At 45.7% G+C, this 23,444-nt stretch overlaps 1 protein-coding gene across 2 annotated transcripts in view; it reads right to left on the bottom strand.

Moving 5' to 3' along the window:
* Window positions 1-3,151: 3,151 nt before the first annotated feature.
* ABHD14B (abhydrolase domain containing 14B) overlaps window positions 3,152-23,444 on the bottom strand; it is a 43,790-nt gene continuing 23,497 nt past the window's right edge. For both annotated transcript variants that reach the window (XM_069206743.1, XM_069206744.1), the window contains exons 3-4: window positions 19,059-19,300; window positions 3,152-5,132 (exon numbers count right to left, since the gene is read on the bottom strand). In XM_069206743.1, coding sequence (XP_069062844.1) covers window positions 4,950-5,132; window positions 19,059-19,300 — 425 coding nt within the window. In that variant the 3' untranslated portion in view covers window positions 3,152-4,949. The remainder of the gene's footprint in view (window positions 5,133-19,058; window positions 19,301-23,444) is intronic.

The raw sequence follows: 23,444 nt of genomic DNA, 5'->3' as shown, positions 1-23,444 counted from the left end.
TGCAGAGACTACACAAGCTCGGCAAAGTCAAAAGATCTGACATGATTTTTGAGTCCTGGCTAAAACAATAAAAACTTGCTGTAATGAAAAAATAAACACATGAACTATTGATTTATCTATACAATGTATCTATGATATAACAACACTTAATGTGTGATGATTCAGCATTGCAACGCAAACACTCAAAAGAAGGAGGAATGATGACTCAAACAGGCATGAGGAGAGAGGGAAATGCTCCCGAGTGTAACCCATGCCATGTATATTATGCAAATTGTTAACAATAGGTCTGTACACATCTGTTCACAGGTTTAAACCTACCCCTATGTTCGGTAACATGTGTAAATAAATGAATGGATGTTTACGATTTCTAAAGAACAGCTGCTATAATAGTTTCAAATTTGGGGATTTTTTTATACAGCAAGCAAAAAAAGAATAACCACACTGTAGTGTAGAGGGAGCATTTTCACAAGAGCAGAGTGGTCTCTAATTAAGTAAATTATAGCTAGAATTAACTAACAGTTCTGCAATATTACAAAATCAAAAGAGAGGGTAATGTCCCTATTGGGAGAGTAAACACTGACTTGAGTACGTCAATGTACAGCATGACAACTCCTGAAAAAAGAGGCTTTATTTAAACTGAGACACAAACTCCAAGGGTATATGCCATTTGGGACCAAGGTTACATCTCTGTGGTCTGCATAAGTTAAGGGCACAGAAAAACCAGCACTGAGGAAGAAATCATCATTTGCTACAGAAGAGGATGAAGCTTTACTTTTGCATGGCAAAGCAGTAAGATGGCATCTGCTTGTCACATCTGTACTTTAAAGCCCTTCCTCTTCCACCTTTTAAAAAGGATAAGACTCAGGGTAATAACATTAAATTGATGTCCATGTTGTGTATATTCCGAAGAGATATGCTTTTACAAATGCTGATATCTAATTCTAAAAAAGAACCTAACAGTTTGGGTATATCCAGCCCGAGTGGAATTATGTGATTCTGTGGCTGTGGCTTTTTTCGCATAATTTTGAATTTGCCACATAATTCCTGGTCTGCTGCATAATCTGGAGAGTTTTACAAAAAATAGTTTTTAGCTCAAAAGGCTCAAAAGTTACTAAAAACCTTGCAACATGTCTTTAACGTGCAGTGGAATGCCATTCACAAATGTTAACTGGTCATCTTTCAGTTGTTTTTTCTGTATTTGGTTGATAAACTAGTACCACTGAGGTGAAATCTTTGCCCAGACAGTATTTCTAGATGTAATAATTAGAAAATAATGATAATGAAGCAACACTATAAAAAAATGTGCCACATAATGGAGCATAATTTGCCTTTTCTTACCTCATAATTTAGTCAATGTTGCTGTATAATTTGGTGCTCTACCGCAGAACAACTCCAGAGTCCCTGGATATATCTAACTAATTCTGCAGACAAAACACACTACTGGAAGGTCGATTTGTTTGCTATTGCGCCTTACCAACCGCAATTTAGTGATCTCTTCTAAATACTTACGAGGCTACACAGACTAAACTCAGGTTCTCTTCAATTTCTTCCATTGCTCCTCTTACATATTTGCATTTGTTTAGCATTAAGTAAGTACAATCCCATAACAGAAAACATACTGCACAGGGAGTTAGCCTCTGCTGGGAATATTCCACTTCCAGGGCTATAGCGTGGGCAGAGCCGCAACTGTGTATCCGTCTCCAGTTTACCAGTGCAGCATTACTGTCAAAGTGCTGCGGTAAAAAGAGAACGTGGCGGAGTACTCCGCGGGCTGCCAAAACTTGGAGCAATGAAATAAATGGCTGCATGCTATACATATTTTCCATATGCACTGAAATTTGCCATTAGCCAAAACTGACATCAGTTTCAGAACAGCACAAATCGATCTTCTGATATTGAGCGAGTGTTTGCTTATCTCTAACCTTCCCTGCTTGGTTAGAAAGGAGACATAACCTGTTCAAATCCTTTCTGAACTGAAAACCAACAATTGCAAAAGGAGGGCCCTGAAAAGTGAGCTGAAACTATGGCCCTGATTTAGATCTTGGTGGAGGGAAATTTTCCATCACAAACATGACGGATATCCCGTTCGCCGTATTACAGACCTGCTAACTTCACTAAAAACATCACAGTGTGAAAGGTGTGGGGCCCTTGAGGGGGCACTGCCTGGTGCCGGGAAGCAGCTAAGAAACACTTTTTCCCCCACCCCGAACACCCGACCCTTTAAAAAAAAAAAAAAAAAAGTTTGTTGAGGCTGCTGCCAATGTCCTGGGGTATTTTCACACCCATTAATGGGTATTGGCAGTTAAATGTCTCTGAAAAACGAGCTGAAAACAACCAATTAGCGTTTATCAGCTTGTTTTCCCTCCTACCATGTGATAATGGCCCCTCAATGGACGGACCGTGTGAGGGGAGCCAATATAGTGTGCCACACAGTGGCAGTGTGTGAGTTGGCAGGTCTGGTATTAGGATCTCATTATATCCTATGGGGATCGTAATACAGCCGACGGGATATCCATCACATTTGTGACAGAGTATTCCATCAGCCAGATCTAAACCAGGCCCTATATCTCCGGTTGCATTATCTCTGCTTGGTTTGCGCCTTATTAAGAAAAGCCCACAGCTCTTCTCATTTCCGATGACTATTATCAGCATTTTCAAGTGGCATTTTTCCTGAATTGCATGCTTCCAACTGTAATTCGTTTATCAGATTAGTAGCCTCTCAAAGGAGGGTGCTAAGTGCTAAGCCCCTGCTAGTGACATTGTGTCAAACATACCAGTGAGAGTCATACCATATGTTTCACAGGCCCACAAACGTACTCATGATATTGGACCGCTTAGATGCAGTGGGAGTGGGGGAATAAAATGAAGAGGGAAGTGTGAAATATTTATGTAGTTGCCATAAAAAGGTTTAGGGTTCCACGGAACAATGTACGAAGAGTAGAATAATAAGGAAATGTAGCTGAATTATCAAATTCTACCCACATGCCTTATTTAGTGTCCTCCTTCAGTTTTGTAGTTGGTAATTAAAAACTTTAGTTAAAAGGGAAAAGACAGCATCAGCCAGGGCACTGTGTCCCACCCATGCCTGTAACAGCCGCTGATGCTACTGTGGGGGAAAACACAAACAAAGAATGACACAAAGACAACCGTGTAACAGACAGATGCCTTTATTCAACAAACATTAAATGCATCATAAAGCAGTGCATGATTTAATCAGCGGGTTTATTAGCAATACCCAGGGATAGCAAATTGCTTGAACGTATTGTGACTCCAGAAACAGCATCCTTCTTGTATATTGCAAGCATTTAACATATTGCATGATTACGTCAATGTACTATAGTAGTAAACAGCTGATTTTCGGACCCTTACAGTTATGAGGGTGAATGCTGCACCAAAGTATTTTCTTTTGTGGCACCTTCTAATTCAGGGAGTTCTATTTTTTTTTTTTTAAACACATGCTTCATAAGTGGACATCATAAATGGGTGCTTATAAGGTGACTTGAAGAACGTGTACTATGTCCAGTTTCACTGGTCCCTCAACACTCCATACATCTAAAGGTTCATTTTCCAACACTGATTTATTCATCACACTCACCATCCTTGTGTTTAGGCTTTGACCAATGTCTGCATTCATGACTTTAGGAATTACGTTTCTCTTGGGATTGTGTGCATGATACAAGACCTTCAGCTTTTTCCACACCAGCATCTCTAAGTGCTCCCCAATGCTTTTCCGCAATTTGCTCTCATATCTGATACATCACATTCTTAAAACTCTTGTTTATCCTTTCCACTGTTGGGTACCTCATAACTCTCTCGAGTTTGTTTTTAACAAATCCAATGTCCCTTAATCCATCTACCAGGTTCCTGGTTCTTTAGTGCTTCTGTTTGTTTTGAAAAGTTGTGAATCAAATCCTTTATGAGTACTTCTTTTTCAGATGTGTTAACTCCCTAACAGACGTTCAAATAACTCTAAAGATGCAAACATAGACAAACTCTCTCTCTCTCACTCTCCATCTTGCGTTTTAAGGTGAAATGTTATGACTGCCTCTTGGGCAACCATTGTTAACTCTGTCGACTGTTGTGAAAGCTGCAGAGAAAATCTTGAAACTACTTGAGCCCCCCTGCTTCGCTTCTATTTCGGGTATTAATAAAAGCAGTTGAAATATAACTTTCCTACAGCCCTGTTTCTTCACTTGGTAACCCCAAATACCAGTTAAGATAACACTAAGGTAAGAGGTGGTGAATTGTAATAATCTAAAGAACCAAAATAGGATCTGCCCCAGTGGCAATCATACCCAGAACAAGGGAAACTGAGTGAACAGCGGAAGGTTGAATCAGGCTACCAGGGACATCTTATAAACATGTTGAGGAACCTAGAACTGGATAGCACCCCACTATTAATGTGGAGGTAGGTTAACTAGATCTCAGGTAGGGGATGTCCCAGGTGAACAAGTTATTAATTGGCCGATTGGGTGCACTGACTTGCGGAGGGCGACTCTCTTTTCCTGATCCCCCAAAAGGCTGCTTATGGCCAGACCCTTAACCCTTGGCAAACCTCATTGACGTGTGCTTTTGGGGCCGGAACAGATCAGTTCTCTCATCTACATCAGGTCACTGTTCTGTGATGGCATGAATGGACTTGGATAGCTCTGTGAACAAGACATACACAAAAAGCTTGGGTTGCTTGAACTGGTCATCTATCACATTTGTACATCCTAGAAGTATCTCTGCACTTGAATTCCTCATTGAACTTTCCGTGATTCATTCTTTGTAATGGCTCATTGTCTGAATTCGAACTTTCCCAGCTGTCATCGCAGAGCTGGTACACACAGAGCAAGCAGAGAATCATTAGAATCAGCCCCTTATTCATTCATAAATTATGGGCAAATGTGATGCAGCATGACCGGCGCGGGAGAATGAAGAGGCTGCAGCTGTGCAGCACTGGGTATTCAGAGTAGGGTCTTTAAGAAGTCCCGCAGGCCCTGGTGCCACTCGTCTGGTTTGTCAAGGTAGCAGGGGTGTCCGGCGCCTTTCATTACCATCACCTTGTGGTTAGCCAGGTTCTTCAGATTGTTCAGAGACAATTCACCCAGTTGAGTATCCTGATCCCCATACACAATCAAAGTTGGTGTCTGGAAAAGAATAGGAATCGATGAGAAAAAGGCTGCAATCTTTCTACAGCGAGATTGCAGACACCCAGATGCTGTGCATAATCAATTGCCCTTTTCAATGATTTTTAGGTCTGGCATTAGCTAAAACCTTTTGATTTAATAAAATGTGTGTAATAGAGACTTTCAGCCAGTGTTCTTCATCGAAGGGTCTTTAATTGTGTCATTCTCATTTTCCTTCACCCATTACAATGCATAGCACAGGGTAATCAGTCATGCATTGGCTAATTTTACTATGAGTGATGGCATTCTGCACTTTTACAAGGTGCACACATAAAGATGGTCTATTAAGTACCAGAGATTAATATGACCAGAAATAGTTTTGCTTTTAGCCAACGGCACTAAGATTGATGAAGGCCCAGGAGATTCCCCAATAATGAGGTTTTGCAAAAACCATGTCAAAAACAGGATAGACAAAGGGCAGCAGGAGGCCACCATCAGACCGCTGGCTTTGCCAATACTTGTTCTGTCTTACAGCCAAATCAGCCACTCCCAGAAGGACAATCAGACTAAGATATCACTACATGGGGATGACCTAGGATGATGAGAGAAAATACTCAGACTCCATTTGATGTGAAGCCTTCATGTCACGCGAACTGGCACAATAACTAAGAAGAAGGCATTTACCCCAGGCAAATTAATTTAAAGTTTCTCATAAAATAACTTGAGCTTTCAGAGCTGCTGCCAAGTCAGAACAAACACTCCGGTTCCAGCAAGTGAGAGCTGTCAAACACAGATGCAGGCAGGGAAACAAAGGAAACATTGCTATCACAAAGAGGGAGCTACATGTTTAACAGCTCCCTCTCTGTGACAGCAATACTGGTTCCCCCAATAGGCAGGGAGCCAAGTGGGAGCACAGGGGCCTTCAGACTCCCCCTACGGTACCTAATATTGTGACTCAGGGGCACCCAGGTCACATGTTTGGGCCCTGGGTGATGGTGTCCCCAGGGCCACGATCAGCCCTGGGAAGGGGGGCCATGTACTCCCTCCACCCAAACAATTAAAACATATAGGCTGGGCCCCGGGGAAATGAGTCCTGGAGGCTGAGATCAGCCTCGGGAGGGGGACCCTACAATCTCCCTCCCTCAATTAATTCTTTTTTTTAAATGTTTAGATCAGGCTCTGAGGGATGGGGTCCCTGGGGCGGAGATCCGCCTGGAGAGTGGGGCGCATGGCTGCGTCCCCCACAAAAAATTAAATGTTTGGGACAGGGCTCCAGGGATGGGGTCTCCAGGGCTGAGACCATTCTCGGTGAGCACGCAGCCCCACTCCACCAAAACAAATTAATATTTAGTATGGGCCCCAGGGGATGGGGTCCCCAGGCCGAGATCAGCCTCGGGTGGGGGGCCATGTGGGGTTGGGTTGTTTTAGGGTTTGGTCGCAGGTCCTGGCCGCAGACCAGGCCCTGTGGCCAACCCCCCACTGTGCACAGCCAAAAGCTGTGCGCAGCGTGGGCCAACCCCTATTACCAGGGTGGCTGTAGGGGTTGGCCACAGCACCTGGCCGCAGGCCTCCACATAATACATTATTCATGACATCTTTGATAACATCATTGATAATATCAATGTAACATTTGCAGTAAAATTATTTATCTGAAAACTGTGCATGGCGGGGGCACAAGTTACAGTTACCTTAGGGCACATGTTATAGTTACCTTAGGGCGCGAGTTATAGTTACTCGAGATAACTATAACTATAACAGGTGAATTTCTATGGTTTGGCATACGTTTAAAATATGAGCCTAACTAGAATGTCAATGTAACCTTTGTATTTTTACGTAACTTTCTATGTTTTAAAAAAATCTATTTCTTAACTATAATGTCCCTGTAACCTTTGTTTTTTCAGTGATTCTTGTTACGTATGGAAAGTTTGGAGGTGATCCGTTAAGAGCGGGCAGAGAGAAAAAGAGGGTAAAAAAATGTGTGTTTCCCATGTTAATACCCATAGAACCTTTGAACGACTACAGCCCGAACCGCTGGAAGGAATTACACCAAATTTGGCAGAAAGCTAGCTTTCGGTACCCAGATTACCCTTACGCATTTTTTGTGTAAATCTGTCCAGTAGTTTTGGAGATTTTAAAGGGAAAATACATTTGTATATCTAGAGCTGTGGTTCCTTGGCAATGAATTCACAATAAGGACGAGCTCATGTGTGGAAATACACAGCTCTGATTGGCTGCCAACACTTCAACCATGAAGTGTTGACAGCCATCTTGGGACTCTGCTTCAGTCGAGTCCCAACAAAAAAGGCAAAAAAAAAAGAAAAGGGGCAAGGGCAGAGTAACCCTGACCCCTTAGCTTTCGTGCTGGGGTCCCACAGGGCGGAGTGCAGTAAATTGTGCTGATTTTTAACACCGGAAGTTTGTCCCTCGGCGTGAGATCAGTGCGAGCAGCACAATGCACAGCGCAAGAGGGCGCTGCTTCTTTTTGATGCTCGATGTGAGCTTCATCAAAGTGAGCGGCAGGTTTCTCAGTGGAAGTGACCTGCCATGATTGCTTGCATTGAGAAATCTCAATGGGAGGTGTTCTATTATTTGATTTTTCTTGCTCGCTACCGCCAATCTACAGCGAGAGGAAAAACTCTGCTCCGCACTACTGCGTGGAGTTTTTGGAAACTCCATGAACTATGCAGAGCATGGAGTGGGCAAAACTTTGCGAACTCCACACGCAGAGCGGAATTCATCGCCTACCCCTACAAAAAACACTTTTTAAATAAAAAATATTACTGAGAATTTGCGACATTATCACAAATTCACAGTAATAATTTAAAAAAAAAGAACGGTCTCCGCGCTTGTTTTTTAATAAGCTCCCGGGTGGGCCAGGTCCCGGGCCATGAAAAATAGAAGGAGGGGGGCGCATGGGGCCCTCCTCCAGGGCTTATATTTGCCCCATTGACTACCATCTCCCAAGGGCTCTGCTCATGTTCCATGTGGGGGGTCAGTCCCCCGGACCCTGGGGACCGCCGCCTCCCCAGGTTTTTTTTTTTTAGTATATGCAGGGTTGCACAGCCCTACAACAACCCGCGGGGCCACCACCTCCCTGGGGCTTGATTGTAATTCTGTGTGAGGGCCCCCGCAGCCCCAGGGACCGACACTTCCCCAGAGCAGAATCCTAAACTGCTGTGTGGGGGCTGTGCACCCCTACCCGCTGCCCCAGGACTGCCACCTCCTTGGGGCTAAATTGAAGAGTTGGAGGGGGTGCGCAGCCCCCCCTTGTGGAACCTACAATGGCCCTTGACACCACCAGCCCCCCATGGCCGGCTCCTGCTATGTCCCAGGGTGCCCATCCCCAGGACACCGCTGTTTGCTGTAGCTTGGGGGGAGCTGACAACTCCCACCAGTTACAGCAAATACTCCGCTCGCAGTGAGGGAGGCCTGACAAACAGCTCTCCCTCACTGCCAGCAGGGGTTTCCTCTATTTCTCTGCCTGCAGATATGCAGGAATGGAAACAAAGGAAACATTGCTCTCACAGAGAGGGAGCTAAAGCAGCTCCCTCTCTATGACAGCAATGCCAGCTCCCACAGGAGGAGGTTAGCAAGCTGGGACCACGGGGCCTTCAGGCTCTCCCCGCGGTCCCAAACATTGTCACTGGGTGCCCTGAGGGGGCACCCAGGTCACATGGCCGGGATCCAGTAGATGGGGTCCCTGGGGCCGAGATCGACCTGAGGAGGGGGGCTGCGTGTCCCTCCACCCCCAAAAATATAAAATGTTGAGGCTGGGCCCTGGAGGATGGAATCAACAGGGCCGAGATCGGCCTGGGAAGGGAGGGGGGCCACGCGGACATGCAGCCAGCAGAACCGCTGCCCACAAAAAAATAAAATGTTTACGCTGGGCCCTGCGGGATGGTGTCCCCGGGCCTGAGATTGGCACTTGGAGGGGGTGCCACATGACCCCCTCACCCAAAGAAATATATTAACACCGGTCCCCCTGGAATGGGGTCCCCGGGTCTGAAATTGGCCAGGGGATGGGACTGCGCTGCCGCCAACCCCTTCCCCCTCAAACAAATGCATTTTTAGAAGGCCGGAGGATGGGGTACCGGGGACTGAAATCAGCCAGGGGAGGAGGGCCACGTGAACCTGTGGCCAGCTCTGGCTGTGTGCAGCATGGGGTTAGGTGGTTCAGGGGTTTTACTGAAGGGGCTGGCTGCAGGCCAGGCCCGGAGGCCACACCCACCGCGCATGGCTGAAGGCCTTACGCGGCTCAAGGTCAGTTGGTTATAAGGGGTTGGTCACAGGCCTGTGGCCAGGCTCTACGGCCAAATGCCACTACACACGGCCAAAGGCTGTGTGCAGCAGTAATTTGAATAATATATAGTAATGAAAATTACTTTACGTTAAAAACGCAAGGAAATTCACTGAAGAGTCAAAGGTTACATGGATGTTATAGTTAGGGAATAGAATTTAAAAAAAAACACAGAAACTCACTTTAAAAAACAAAGGTTAGAAGGACGTTATAGTTAGGCTCATATTTTTAACGAACAAACCCATAGAAATTCACCAGTTATAGTTAGAGTTATGTCAAGTAACTACAACTCGTGCCCTAAGGTAACTATAATTTGCACCCTCATCATGCTCTGTTAATTATCCCACATAATACATCACTCATGACTTCTTTGATAACATCATTGATAATATCAATGTACATTTACAGTAAAAGTATTTAGCTGAGAACTGTGTATGGCGGGGGCCCGAGTTATAGTTACCTTAGAAGATCAATCAATCAATCAATAAACTTGTAAAGCGCTTTGCATACCGGCGAGGGTCTCAAGGTGCTGGGTAGGGTGGGTGAGGGGGGTGCTGCTACTGCTCGAAGAGCCAGGCCTTGTGGTGTCTTCTGAAGGTGAGCAGGTCTTGGATCTTCCTTAGGTCGGTCGGGAGTGTGTTCCAGGTCTTGGCGGCGAGGTAGGATAAGGATCTGCCACCGGAAGTTTTTCGTTGGATGGGGGGACGGAGGCGAGGTTGGAAGAGCGGAGCTGTCGGGTGGGGGTGTAGAAGCTGAGTCTGTTGTTTAGGTAGGCTGGCCCAGTGTTGTGGAGTGCTTTGTGTTCGTGGGTGAGGAGTTTGAAGGTGATCCTCTTGTCGATGGGGAGCCAGTGCAAATCTCTCAGGTGGGGGGTGATGTGGCTGCGGCGGGGTATGTCGAGGATAAGTCGGGCAGAGGCGTTTTGGATACATTGGAGGCATAGCAGGTGCTTGGACGGGATGCCTGCGTAGAGTACGTTGCCTGTGTTACTGTTTTTCTTGTTTCGGTTGGGATCCACTTGTAGATCCTGCGGAGAATGCAGAGGGGGTTGTTGCAGTAGGAGGAGATGGCGTTGACCTGTTTCGACATGGAGAGGGATGAGTCGAGGATGAAGCCAAGGTTGCGTACGTGGTCAGTTGGTGCCAGTGGGCTTCCCAGCAAGGTTGGCCACCATGAGTCGTCCCAGGCAGAGGGGGTGGGCCCAAGGATGAGGACCTCCGTCTTGTCTGTTTTCAGTTTCAGGCGGCTGTCTCTCATCCAGTTGGCGACGGCCTTCATGCCTTCATGTAGGTTGGTTTTGGCGGTGTGTGGGCCCTTGGTGAGGGAGAGGATGAGCTGGGTGTCGTCGGCATAGGATATGATGTTGAGGTTGTGTTGGCGGGCCACTTGAGCGGGGGGCCATGTAGATATTGAACAGCGTCGGGCTGAGGGATGAACCTTGGGGTACGCCGCAGATGATCTTGGTGGCTTCGGATTGGAAGGGGGGGGGAGGTGGACTCTCTGGGTTCTGCCGGAGAGGAAGGATGTGGTCCAGTCGAGGGTTTCTCTTGGATCCCTGCTTCTTGGAGGCGGGTTCTCAGAGTGTGGTGGCAGACTGTGTCGAAGGCGGCCGACAGGTCAAGGAGGATGAGGGCTGATGTTTCTCCAGTGGCGGCGAGGAGGGCGGTCTCGGTGCTGTATCCGGACTGGGAGGGGTCGAGGATGTTGTTGTCTTCGAGGTACCGGGTCAGTTGTGTGTTGACGATTTTCTCGATGATGGGCCGGAAGTTCTTGAGGTCCACCTTCGGTTTTTTGAGAAGGATGTTGATTTCAGCGTGCTTCCAGCTTTCCGGGAATTTTGCTGTTTCGAAGGAGGTGTTGATGACTTTCCGTAGGTGCGGTGCGATTGCTGTGGCTGCTTTGTTGTATATGTGGTGTGGGCACGGGTCTGATGGTGATCCTGAGTGGATGGAATTCATGGTCTTACGCGTCTCATCGTCGTTGACGTTGGTCCATGAGATCAGGCGGTTGGTGCGGGTGGAGTGCGTGGAGGAGGAGATTGGAGTAGTTGCGGTGGTTGGGGTGTTGAAGCTGTTGTGGATGTCGGCGATCTTCCGGTGGAAAGCGGTGGCTAGTGCGTCGCACAGTTCTTGGTAGGGTGGGATGTCATTGACGGTGGCACTGGGGTTGGAGAGTTCCTTCACGATGTTGAAGAGTTCTTTGCTGTCGTGGGCAGTGTTTTCCAGGCGGGTTTTGAAGGAGGATCTCTTGGCTAGCCTGAGGAGTTGGTGATGTCTACGTGTGGCGTCCTTGAGTGCTATGTGGCTGACAGGTGTAAGTTGGAGCCGTTTCTTCTTGAGATTACGGCAGTTGCGCTTGGAGGCTTGGAGGTCGTTGGTGAACCAGGTGGCTTTCTTGCTGGTTTGGTTGTTGGTGGGCTTTTTGAGCGGTGCGAGGTGGTTGGCGCAGTCGATGATCCATTGGCTGAGGTTGTGGCCGGCGTCGTCGGGGTCGGTGGGGTCTGTGGGCGGTCTCTGGGCTAGTGCGTTGGTCAGCTGGTCTTTCGTGACTTTGCTACAGCATCGACGGGGAGGTTGTTCGGTGTGGTGGTGTTTGTTTTGTTTCTTGAAGGTGAAGTGGATGCAGAGGTGGTGGGTCCAGTAGAGTTCGGTGGTGTGGTTGAAAGTGATGTGGTCGCTTGTGGAGAAAATGGGGTCTACTGTGTGGCCGGCGGCGTGGGTGGGTGTGTTGGCAAGTTGTCTGAGACCGAGGTTGGCGATCAGGGTGGTGGAGTTACCGTCGTTATTGTTTTCGAGTTGGAAGTTTAGGTCCTCAAGGAGGATGTAATCCATGGAGGCGAGTGCATGGGTGCTGGCGAGGTCGGCGATGGCGTTGCTGAACAGAACCCTGGGTCCAGGGGGCCTGTAGACAAGCATGCCTCTGAGGGTGGTGTTGGGGTTGGAGTGGATTTGGAAGTGCAGGAGTTCGGTGGCTTTGAGGGTGTTGTCCAAGTGTGTGTGAACTTCGAGGGTGGCCTTGTGGACGATGGCTATGCCTCCTCCGATTCCGTCGACGTGGTCCCTGCGGGAGATCTTGTACCCGTCCAGAATAGCTATGGCGATGTCAGGCGTCGAGGAGTCGTTCCACCAGGTTTCGGTCAGGAAGGCTACGTCGGAGGTGTTTATGTCGAGCAGGTCCCAGAGCTTGATGGCGTGCTTGCGTGCAGAACGGGTATTGAGGAGTATGCAGTGGAGGTGGTTGATTTTGGTCCTGGGGGGTTTGTAGGCTCTGTTGTATGTGAAGCTGCAGGTGCGGCAGGAAAAGGGTCCATGTGTGTGTTTTGAAGCGGCCTGGAAGCAGGTGGTACCTCGACTGGTGTTGAGTGCGAGGAGGGTGCTGGCGTCGTAGCGAAGTCTGGCGGAGTGGCTGTTGTGGGGTCCAGGGGTTCTGGCACTGGGAACGGTCCAGGTGTGGACGGGCACGCCTCTGGCGCACCAGCAGGACCATTGCGCAGCGACCCCCATTAAGAAGGGGGGGAGGGAGAAGCAGCTGGGAGGTGGGAGGCGAGGGCGAATTGGGGTGCGAGGGGGCGGAGCCGCGGGGATGCAGCGGCGGGAGAGCAGAGTGGGAAGAGCGGGAAAGAAGGCGCAAAAAACAGGCAAAAAGTGCAAAAAGATATTACAGATTGGAAAAACAGAGAAAACAAGGAAGAGAGAAAAAAAGAATAAAAGACACACTGGCGCTTACCACTAGACACCAGGGAGGATCGGGTCCAGGAGGGCCTCGATCCCTAGTAGCAGCGAGGGTGAGGTGGGGGAGGCACGGCTCGGTGGTGTGTACCTGGCCAAAACCGGTCAGGGGTCAAGAAGAGAGATATCTCAAGTAACTATAATTTTTTTCCTAATTGAATTTCTATGTTTTCTTAAAATTCTATTTCCTAACTGTAATGTCCCTGTAACCTTTGGTTTGTTTCAGTGAATATGTATTATATTTTCAATGAAAAAACACAAAGGTTACACGGAAGTTATACTCAAACAAAATAGAAATTCAGCAGTTACAGTTATACTTATAGATATACTTATCTGAAGAAACTATAGCTGTTGCGGGAAAACAACTTTAGGCTACCAGTTATAGCTTCTTAATATACGTAGAACTACAAGTAAAACTATAAATGCTGAATTTCTATGGTTTGTGTGAATAAAACGTTAACCTAACTATAACGTCTCTAACCTGTTTTTTCAATAAATTTCTATTTTTTTTAACTTGAAGTAATATGTACATACCATACGATAATGAACCACCTATAAATGTGCATATCTATATATCTAACTATCTAGTCACTTATAAAACCAAAGGGTACAGGGACGTTATAGTTAGGTTCACATTTTAAATGTACAAAACCATAGAAATTCACCTGCTAACTAGAGTAATTTTGAGTAACTATAACTCGTGCCCTAAGGTAACCATATTTCGTTCTCCCATCATGCACAATTGTTTTATGAATATTTTTACAGCAAATGTTACAGTGATATTATCAATGCTGTTGTGAAAGATGTCATGAGTACTGTAATATCTGGGGTAATTAGCAGTGCATGGCGAGGGTGTGAGTTAGAGTTACCTTAGAGCATGAGTTATAGTTACTCAAAATAATTTTAACAGGTGAATTTCCATGGCTTTGTACCTTTAAAATGTGAGCCTGACTATAACGTCCTTGTAACGTTTGCTGTTTTCAGTGAATTTCTATGTTTTTTTTAAATGTAAAGTAATTATAATTACTATACGTTAATCCAACCATCGCTATGTACGGCCTTTGGCCAACCCCCTATAACCAGCCAACCCTGCGCCATGCATGGCCTCTGGCCAAGCGCAGCTGGGGTTGGCTGCAGACAGCCAACCCCCCTGTAACTACTCAACCATTGGGTCTCAGCAGCACAGGGGAGCCTCAAGCCCACTCCCCCACGGTACCAGTCGGCTCCCGTCTCCAGCGGGAGCCAGCATTGCTCCAGCAAGCAGGGAGCTGCTTTAAATAGCAGATCCCTGCTTGTGGGAGCAATGTTTTCATTTATTTCACAGCCTGCACGACGGCGGGCAGGGAAAGAGATTAAAACTCTGCGTTCAGCAGAAGGAGTTTGCCAGCTCCCGCTTGCTGAAAGCATAGTTATGTTTGCTTTTGCTTGGCCGGAGCTGTCATCTCCCACCAAGCAAAAGAAAACTGCTACCTCCCAAGGGTGGGCACCTCAGGAGGCGGTAGGAGCTGGCCCTGGAGGGTGGCAGTCGCCAGACCTATACGTGGCTCCAAGAGGAGGCCCGTGGCCCCTCACTGTGTATTGTATTTGTCCCAGAGAGGTGGCAGTCCCAGGGCTACAGGGGGCTACGCCACCCTCACTTACATTACATGCATTGTCCTTGGAAGGTGGTATTACCCAGGGATAACATTTATTGCCCTGGGGAGAAGCAGGTCCCTGAGGCTCGGGCCTGCGCAAGCCCCACCTGCATGGCCCCGCATACATTTGACATCCATTGTCCCAGGGAGGTGGCAGTCCCCAGGGGGCAAGGGGGTTGCACATCCCACCCACATACACTTAACGTGCTTTGGCCCTGGGATGTCTCCGTTCCCTGGGTGTGGGGGTTGCGCAGACCCCCCCACATACATTTACCATGCATCGCCCCGGAGAGGTGGCGGTATCCGGGACTTGGATAAGCCCGTTTGCTCTCCCTATATTTTGGGAAGGCCCTTGGGACCTAGCCCACCCAGGGGCAAAAGGAAGACCGCGCTCCCTTTTTTTTTCAATCCACTGCAAAGTTTGTGAAGATTGGCAATTTTCACCATGAATCAACCAAAGCGTTTCAACTCGAAAGAGTGAACAAACTCTTCGGAGTTGAAACGCGTTGGTTGATTTTTGTTGCCATGGATTAAAATACTGGGAATTACTTCTGGAGAAACGGTGTGCAGTGGTTTCTTTCTTTTTGCATTTCTATATGCATAAAAATTGGGTCGTATTCTACATATTCATTACTTTTCTAATCTTTTGTTTTTACCTTTTCTACCTGCATATATTAACCTTTACTTACCCACACTTTCAAATTGCAGGAATTAATATTTTGACATAACCTATTCTAAAGTGGATGTTAGTGCAGACGACTCACACCTGAAATTGTGCTGTAGTTTGTGCTTATCTTGGTGTTATTGATTTTCTTTAGCGGGGCTCACAATTTGCACTAAATAAGTAAATACATAAATTAGCATTTAAACAGAGGACTGTCTTACCCTTTGGTAAAACTTTTCTGTGGCACAAGAGCATCAAGTCACCAAGACATTAACAGTGAAGAGATACACTAATCTCAGGCTCCAACTATATACCTAGAAATTGTGCAAAACAGTACCAACCAGAATTGCCATTCACACACTGATCAATATTCAAATATTTGGCGGAATCCAACCAAATCTGAGTGCATTGCTTGTTTATGTGTTCTCTTGGTTTGTTTGTGGTGAGGTATACAATAACACAAGCAGTGTCTCAGAATCCGTGGCGATAGGAAAAATTCCACAATACTCGTACATAGCGACTTTTCTCCAGATAGCCATCATTAGGTCAGAAGTTGTGGCTAGGCTGCAACGATTTGATCTGTACTAGACAAAATACATGGGGGATGGGTAATGAATAAATCTCAGTGTTTCAGGTGTAAGCAACTTTCTTTGCCTACGGCCTTCCCTTAAGAACCTCAACACTCTTGACGTCAAAGATGGCTTGTACAAACCAATATGATCTGCTGCCACCAGCCCACTGAAGGCACTTAAAGGGGGAGGAGAGACACTCTTTCCTACTAAGGGTCAATTTGCTCTGAAGTCATTCTCCAGCAGGATTCAACATTTTGCTTGGGAGCAAGTGAAAATGTGTGCTAAGAAACTTTCACTGGACCTGTGGCCTCAGTTTCTTTGAGCAGGAAAACATAACAGACTAGTCAAAACAGTGAAATCTTAAGTGGATCTAAAAAATGAGCTAGTTGTGGTAAGAAGATACACTGAAGCAGATGGTGGTGGACGAGCATCTGTTTCTGGGATAAATATGAGGCCAAAATGTTCAGAGTGTAGTAGCCTGATAAAATAAGCAATGCTTCATGGCTAGACTGGTTACAGTAGTCACCTTGAAGCTCTCTTTCTTAGAGTGGGGGACTCAAGTCCACAAATTAAGATTTAGTGGGTGACATCCTTCATGCAAACTGAAATCGATAAGATGGAAATACTGATTAAAAGTCCTTTGGGTGGACTCCAGGTTTCTCTAAATATGGAAAGGCTACCTGATAAGATGTGCTGTTGTGAGAATGGAAACAGGTTGCTGTGTGCCCCAATACCAATGAGAAAAGACATGTGCGACTGACAATGCCCAATGTTGAGAATATATGATGTACTATCTTTCTGCTTGCCAAAGCTCCTTCTTGCTCAGTCAGGTGAATTCTGAAACTGCAGAAGATGGGAGATGGGATAAGCGATCGTCAGCACAGCCATTTTCATGTAGTGAACATGAGCAGTTGAGGAGTCAGACGTTCCTTACCTCTAAGCTGCACGTCACGCTACCTAACCCTCTAACGGAAAACATCACTGAATGCACATGATTTTGAAAATGTAGGGACAAACACAGGGGAATAGATTTTATTACCCCTTGAAAGTTATCTGTCAACATACTATTGCATTTTTAACTTATATAATATACTAAATTTGAACATCTTGCCCATAGGAAACATCAAATATTTCGCAGGGTGACATTTTACTTGGCAAACTACATGAACAAGGATGAAAGCAGCTTTTGTATAAGAGACTAATTCGCCAAATTTGAAAACATTTTTCTTAGGTTTAGTATAGTTCTCAAAATGGACAACTTTGTCACTTTCTTCTAACTCACAGCATTTAAAGAACATTGTAGCTGTTGACCATGGTGCTGGGGTCCCAGTCTGATCGTCTTCAATCCTGCACTGCTGACCCATACCAAGGGGCTCTTTCCACAATAGTGTCCGGTGCAGTATTCCCAGGCTGCAATGCTCAAGAAAAGAATTGCTGGTGGTCGGTTAGCGCGACTCCCCTTAGAGTGCTGACCTGACTGATTCGCTCTCTGTGGTTCTCTCATTGTTCTTGAGTTTTCTCCTCAGACTTCCCATCATCTTTTGTTAGAATCTATCCTGATGCATTCCGGCAGTTCATACCCACCCAGCTGAGGGAATAAATGTTTTCATACCCTTCTCTACTTCGTTCTCCACCTAATGAAGTTCAGTTCATGCGAGGGAGACAACAGAATGTATCCAAAATATATTTAAAAGCAAATCAGACCTACAGAGGTCTTTCAAGCTTCAACCAGAACCAGAGGGAAAGGTCTTGACCTGCCAGCAAAATGTTGACAACTTGTTTTTCTCCGGTCTACTGAGAGACTATTCCAGATTTGTACTTTCCTATAGGCATCAAAATATTTACAGACCCTATCCTATCCCTCTTGCATGTAGAATCTCCAGTGCAACTCCTCCAGACATACCACACATCGTGCAATACCACAAAAAGGGAGGACCACTCTGTTGTAAGCGATGGACCAGTAATTGATCAGGACACCTCAATCCCAGTTGCGTCAAGGTTGACTAAGCTCAGTACTAAACTATGCCAGTGATAACTGGATAATATAGAAGAGTAGGAACTGATAATTCATTTGTTTCATGCTAAACACTGACATTTTAATGCACCAAGAGATAAGTCCAATTGTCATATGTAAGTAGGACTGACAAAAAGATGTTATTATAATTACATTAGCCCTCTCAACCCAGAAGGAGAAAACATACCTGTCAAGAGAAACATTGAAAGGTAACTGAGCATCTTCATGCACTGCTAGTAGGAAAATGAGGAATAGAAAGCAGGCCTGGAAAAATTAATCAAATGTGAAAAGGAAGACATTTTGGGAAATGGAGATTTACAATGCAAAAAAGAAGGCGATGCAGGCAGTGGAAAGAAGAAGGGTGATTAGGATCAGACAGAGTGCATAGCAAGGTCTATTAGCTGTTCTTGCAGGTCACACCTTTTTTCTAGTCTCAACAGTCTTTTCCTATCAAGACGTTTCCCTGGCACTAGACTTTTACCCTAGCAACGGCCTGCTCTTCCTGCCGTCAGCCATTTGCATTCCTCTAATCTGTCCTACAGACAGTGCCATATTGGACTTCCTCTAGTCTGTCTGACATTAATCTACGCCCCTGTCGCTAACCTATTCCCATTTCCAAAATTCAACTCAACAACTACCATGCTCCCCCGTAGCTATCCTGCTTCAGTGCAGATACTCTGTGCTCCTGCACGCCATACTGTTCCTTCCCCACTACCAGGATCCTCCTCCACTACCACTGGCCCATCCAGCAGCCAATAGTCTATAACACAGACATTTGTATCAGTGCCACGTGCTCCCCACTACTTCCATAAGCCCATCAAACTGCATCTAGGCGTAGCCACCCTTCTGTGTCACTACCACAAGACTATCCTATTGTGTGTAGCCCGTACAAATGCCACTGGTTTGCTCCTATACAACTAGCCTGTTATACTGCCACTGGCCACTACTCACCATAAACCACTGTCTCCTCTCTTGCTAGACTCCTTCCACTGAACCCACTTTCCCATCCCCACCAAATTAGAACAATGTTGCCCATACTTTCACTGCTGCATACTGCTCCGCCGTGAATTTGTCCGTACAGATGGGTGCCACGGGGATATAGGCCTTCACCATCTCACCATGCTGCATGAGGAATGGAAGCGAATACATGCCACTGAGAGACGGGCTGATCACCACAGCTGGACCGAGCTTCAGAGCCTCGAAGACCCCTTTTAGGAAACTTCCCGGTGCGGGCTGCCCGATAGGAGCTGGGGCTGTTGCTTGCTTAGAGTTGCCCAATCCTGAAACAAATGGGGCGATACAGCAGTAAAGAGAATTACAGAGATATAAATATTACAAACATAATACTAATGAGCACGTAACAGGACCTCTCTATCACACTTCACTGTAAATCTGTGCTTACGTTATTACCCCTCAAGTGAACAACATCATTATCAGACACCTAATCTAAAAGGCCGATACAGCAGCATCCCACAGGTGGAGTCACAAAAGGCGGAATCATGAGGAGTGAAGTCTGACAGATCGCTTCAGTTTTTTTTTTAATGTGCCCCAAAAACCTTGGCCACAAGGACAAATGCAAAAGTAAATGTGTTATGGCTTACCTAATAAGTCATAAATGGACAGCATTAAAATAAAATCTTATAAATTTAGGAGATGCATTCAAATTGCAAGCCATAATTGTAGAACCTTAATGTTTTTAATCAATCTAACGTTAATCTACCGTGGCTAAAAAGGGTTCCTTTGGGTAGTTATAAAGACTTATTAGTAGGTCCTATACTAATGGGAATTAGTGTAGTTGCTGATATAGGCAAATATTATCTTCGTTTCTTACAGTGCATGCCTACTTCTTAGATACAGACCTTGAAAAACTCAAAACCCTGCCTCCGAATCATAGTTTAGTGCGTGCACTTGCGAATGCACAAGCGGAAGGTTTGCTTCCTCTGTGGCACTGACATGAAGATGTTCTAGCTCCCAGCCAGCAGGAGACACCAACATAAGTAGTGCTTATGGCTTCTAAAGGGAGGTGTTTGTTTTGGCATCAACAGGAACTGAAAGTTAGACACCTCCTTCACCTCATGCAGGCTGCTGTACTAAACATTTAAGCAGTCACGCTACCGATGGATCTACTCAAGTGTCTGCAAATTGCACTGGGTAAAGCCAGAATGCATTAGAGTTCAGGCCAGATCAGATCAGGCTCAATAACAGATGCAGGATCTGAAATCCCACTGGATCTTTCTCATTTACAGAACTCGTGACAATGGCTTCAGCCAGTAGAAATTGCATATTTTCCTAGTTCTCATCATTGCTGCTTTTCCACCCATTGAATGGCTAAAGTCCCCCTTGAGAGGTCCACAAAATTCCAAAACATAGGTTGTGGCGTGTCCAGGGACATTCAGTGACTACAGCACCACCCAGTTCAATAACAGTTGCAGGATCTGGGATTCAAGTGTCTCTCTCATTTCAAACATTGGTGACTATACTTTCAGTTAGAAGAAAGCGCATCTTTTCAGAATCCTCAACACTGCTACTTTTCCACCTACCTTGAATGTCCTTCAGTGGTCAATCAAATTCTAAAAAATAGGTTCTGAGCTTGTCCGGGGACATTCAGTAACTACAGTATCACTCAATGGACGTCCAGTTTTCTAGACCCCTCACTGCAGCTTTCCAGAGGTATTCAGTAGCTAGAGTCACCTCCTTTGGACAGAACGGTATGTCTAGTAGGGATGCTACTAGAATTGCATTAATGTTCTGTTACTAAGCGCATACGTGACATATTACACTGTCCACTTACACTGTGAAATGAAAATGATCAGTTACAGCAGTTACAGTAAAACTACCAAGTTTTGGTGATGCAACCTTAAAAATGACAGCAGCTTATGTAACTTGCTAAATCACTAATTATGATAATTCATGGTACACAAGATGCTATCTAAACATTTACCGGCCAGGTATCCCTAATGGATACGAATGGAAAGAAAACAGCATCCATCTTGGAATGGAGCGCGGACTGCCATTTTGTAATCGCCAGTCAACTGGAATCCAAAAAAGAAAAAAGCAGTAAAAATTCTGAGGATGAAGCTGCACTGGGCTCTGTCAGTAGAATGTAATGCATGCTCTGAAGTCGTTTTTATTATATATTAAATAATCTGTCAGGTTAAGGAGATACTGCAAAAAGATTAACTGTCGACTGGGAATGAAGTAAGAGATTTTGCGTAGTTACTTAATGTATATAGGGCCATATGTACGAACCCATTTTCCTATAGACACAGAATGGCCAAAACCGTTTGATACATCTGGCCCATAGTTTGCTGCCCGAAGACTGAGCCTGGAGAAGTATAGGGGTGTGCTGTCATGATGAAATCCTTTCGTTCTCAAATACGTCATGGAATGTGCATAGTCCTTGACGTATCGCGACTGTGCAGTGCAGTAAATGACATTCCCACTCGAGCAAGCTGCGTACTCTAGACAGAGAAAACCAGGGCGAAGGATGCTGCTCGGTCTGAAGCTCACCAAAAGTGAGACAGGCACATTCACTCCTTGCTAAAACTGACAGAGAAAGTAGATCATCCACGGTGTTACAACCTCACCACTCTGACAAAATAACACATTTTTATTTATTAATAATTTTCAAGAATTAGATGGAAAAGTACAGATCCTTTTTAACCACTTCAGTGCATATGTGCAAGGAACCACACGTTTTCCAGTTAAACTACATGCTGGGTAATACGATTACTTGGGTTCTTTGGCACACAAAAGGCAACTTCCAAGCAGGCCCTGGTGGAAATAAAGTGCCAACCTGAACTCGCTTGAGAGAAACTAGATTCTTAAAACTGGTCTTTCGAATTAATGATTACAAACCTTTGTGATCTTCAGCTCAGCTGTAGGCTCAAGCTCAGTCTACCATCAGAGGCTCCTACCTGATTTCTTGTGTTGCCTATCTATTTCGTTATGAAAGTCTATCAAGCTCTTCTGCAGCTACAGCAAGACCTGTGGCGCAGCAAGGAGAACCTCCAAGGACAGACCAGCAACAAACAGGCTTGTGGAGATCTCTTTATTTCGATACTGGATTACAAAGGAGCACTTGTTCTCAGTTTGCCAACTGCCTTCTGCTTTTCTCACTTACCTTTGGAGCATTTCCTGCCCCCTCACCGTGGTGCCCTCTTACCAACAAGCTTACTGACTAATCTGGTGGTCACAAAGGCCTGTCCGTTCTTTGTCACGATTACATCTTTCCTCCATCCACCTGCAACCAAGTGCTGAAAGCTGACAAGAAAGAAAATAGAGAGGCCTTTCATGCAGCTCAGTTACATTTCTTGAATCAGCCTCACAGGTTTCCTAGACGTTCTCCGGGGTCGGTGCAGCACTTTCTAAACTTCTTCCTAATCAGGACTGCTTTTCTTGGCCTCCTCATTGGTTCCTAGTTCATTAGATTAATTCTATATATGTCAGACAGGTTGGTGGAAAGTCCTTAAATGAGAGATATTTCGCATCAGTTCTCGTCTACTGGACCCTCGTAATCAGTGATTCTTTTCAGGCTGTTACTTGCATTTGCTCCTTGAATATCGAGCATCAGGTAATTTTTTGCCTTTTGTATGACATCCAACTGCCTTCCTTGATACTGGACAGGTGTGTTCTCCTCTGTCCACATACTGCTACATTTTCTTAGCTTGTTGGTTCTTTCTGAGTACTGTGTCATCTCTAACGGTTGTCGAGGTGTTTTGTGATACCTGACCTGGTATGAAAGTACAAATTTCTCAACCCACCATCTGTGTTGCTAGACACCACTCAGTGGTACTGTCTGGAGTCTGGGCAATTCCTGTATGCTCGAAGAATTGTGGCGAGAGTTTACTTAATGGGAATGCAACAGAGTTCCGATTTTTGAACTGCTCTCTTTATGGCTGATGTAAACGCTCAACCATGCTATGTCCTTGGGGCACTGTGGTGTGGTTCGCCTCTGCTTAAAGCTCAGATGTGAGGGGAACTGTGTCAATTCTTTGCCTTTAACTGTTGGGCTGCTGCAGTGTGTGAGGACTTCAGGTATCTCCCATGTTGCAAAAATTTCGCCCAACGCAGGTATGACGACCGCTGATGCAAGTGATTTAACGAGAGGGAATCAGGTTTATTTGTACATGACAAGATGTATGAACTTGCCCCACTGCCATGGGCCAAAGAAATCAGCAGCCACATTTTGAAATGCTCGATCTGGGAGCTGTAACATCTGTCCACAGTGTTTAATCCACTACTTGGTCCAGGTTGGGGAACCGTAGCCACTCTTGTAAAGCTTGTTTATCTACTGGTTTAGGATGGGAGCGGTCTTGGACAGCAGATCAGCTCGGGACTGTGGAGTCAAGACTAGAGGAAAAACTCAACAAAATGGAGAGAGTTGGATGTGGTCCTCTTGGCTTTACTGCACTTTGCTCCTCC

Source organism: Pleurodeles waltl, chromosome 9 (assembly GCF_031143425.1).
Source record: "Pleurodeles waltl isolate 20211129_DDA chromosome 9, aPleWal1.hap1.20221129, whole genome shotgun sequence".
Taxonomy (NCBI): Eukaryota; Metazoa; Chordata; class Amphibia; order Caudata; family Salamandridae; genus Pleurodeles; species Pleurodeles waltl.
The sequence above is the reverse complement of the archived record's forward strand: the minus strand, read 5'-3'. Positions and strand labels throughout refer to the sequence as shown.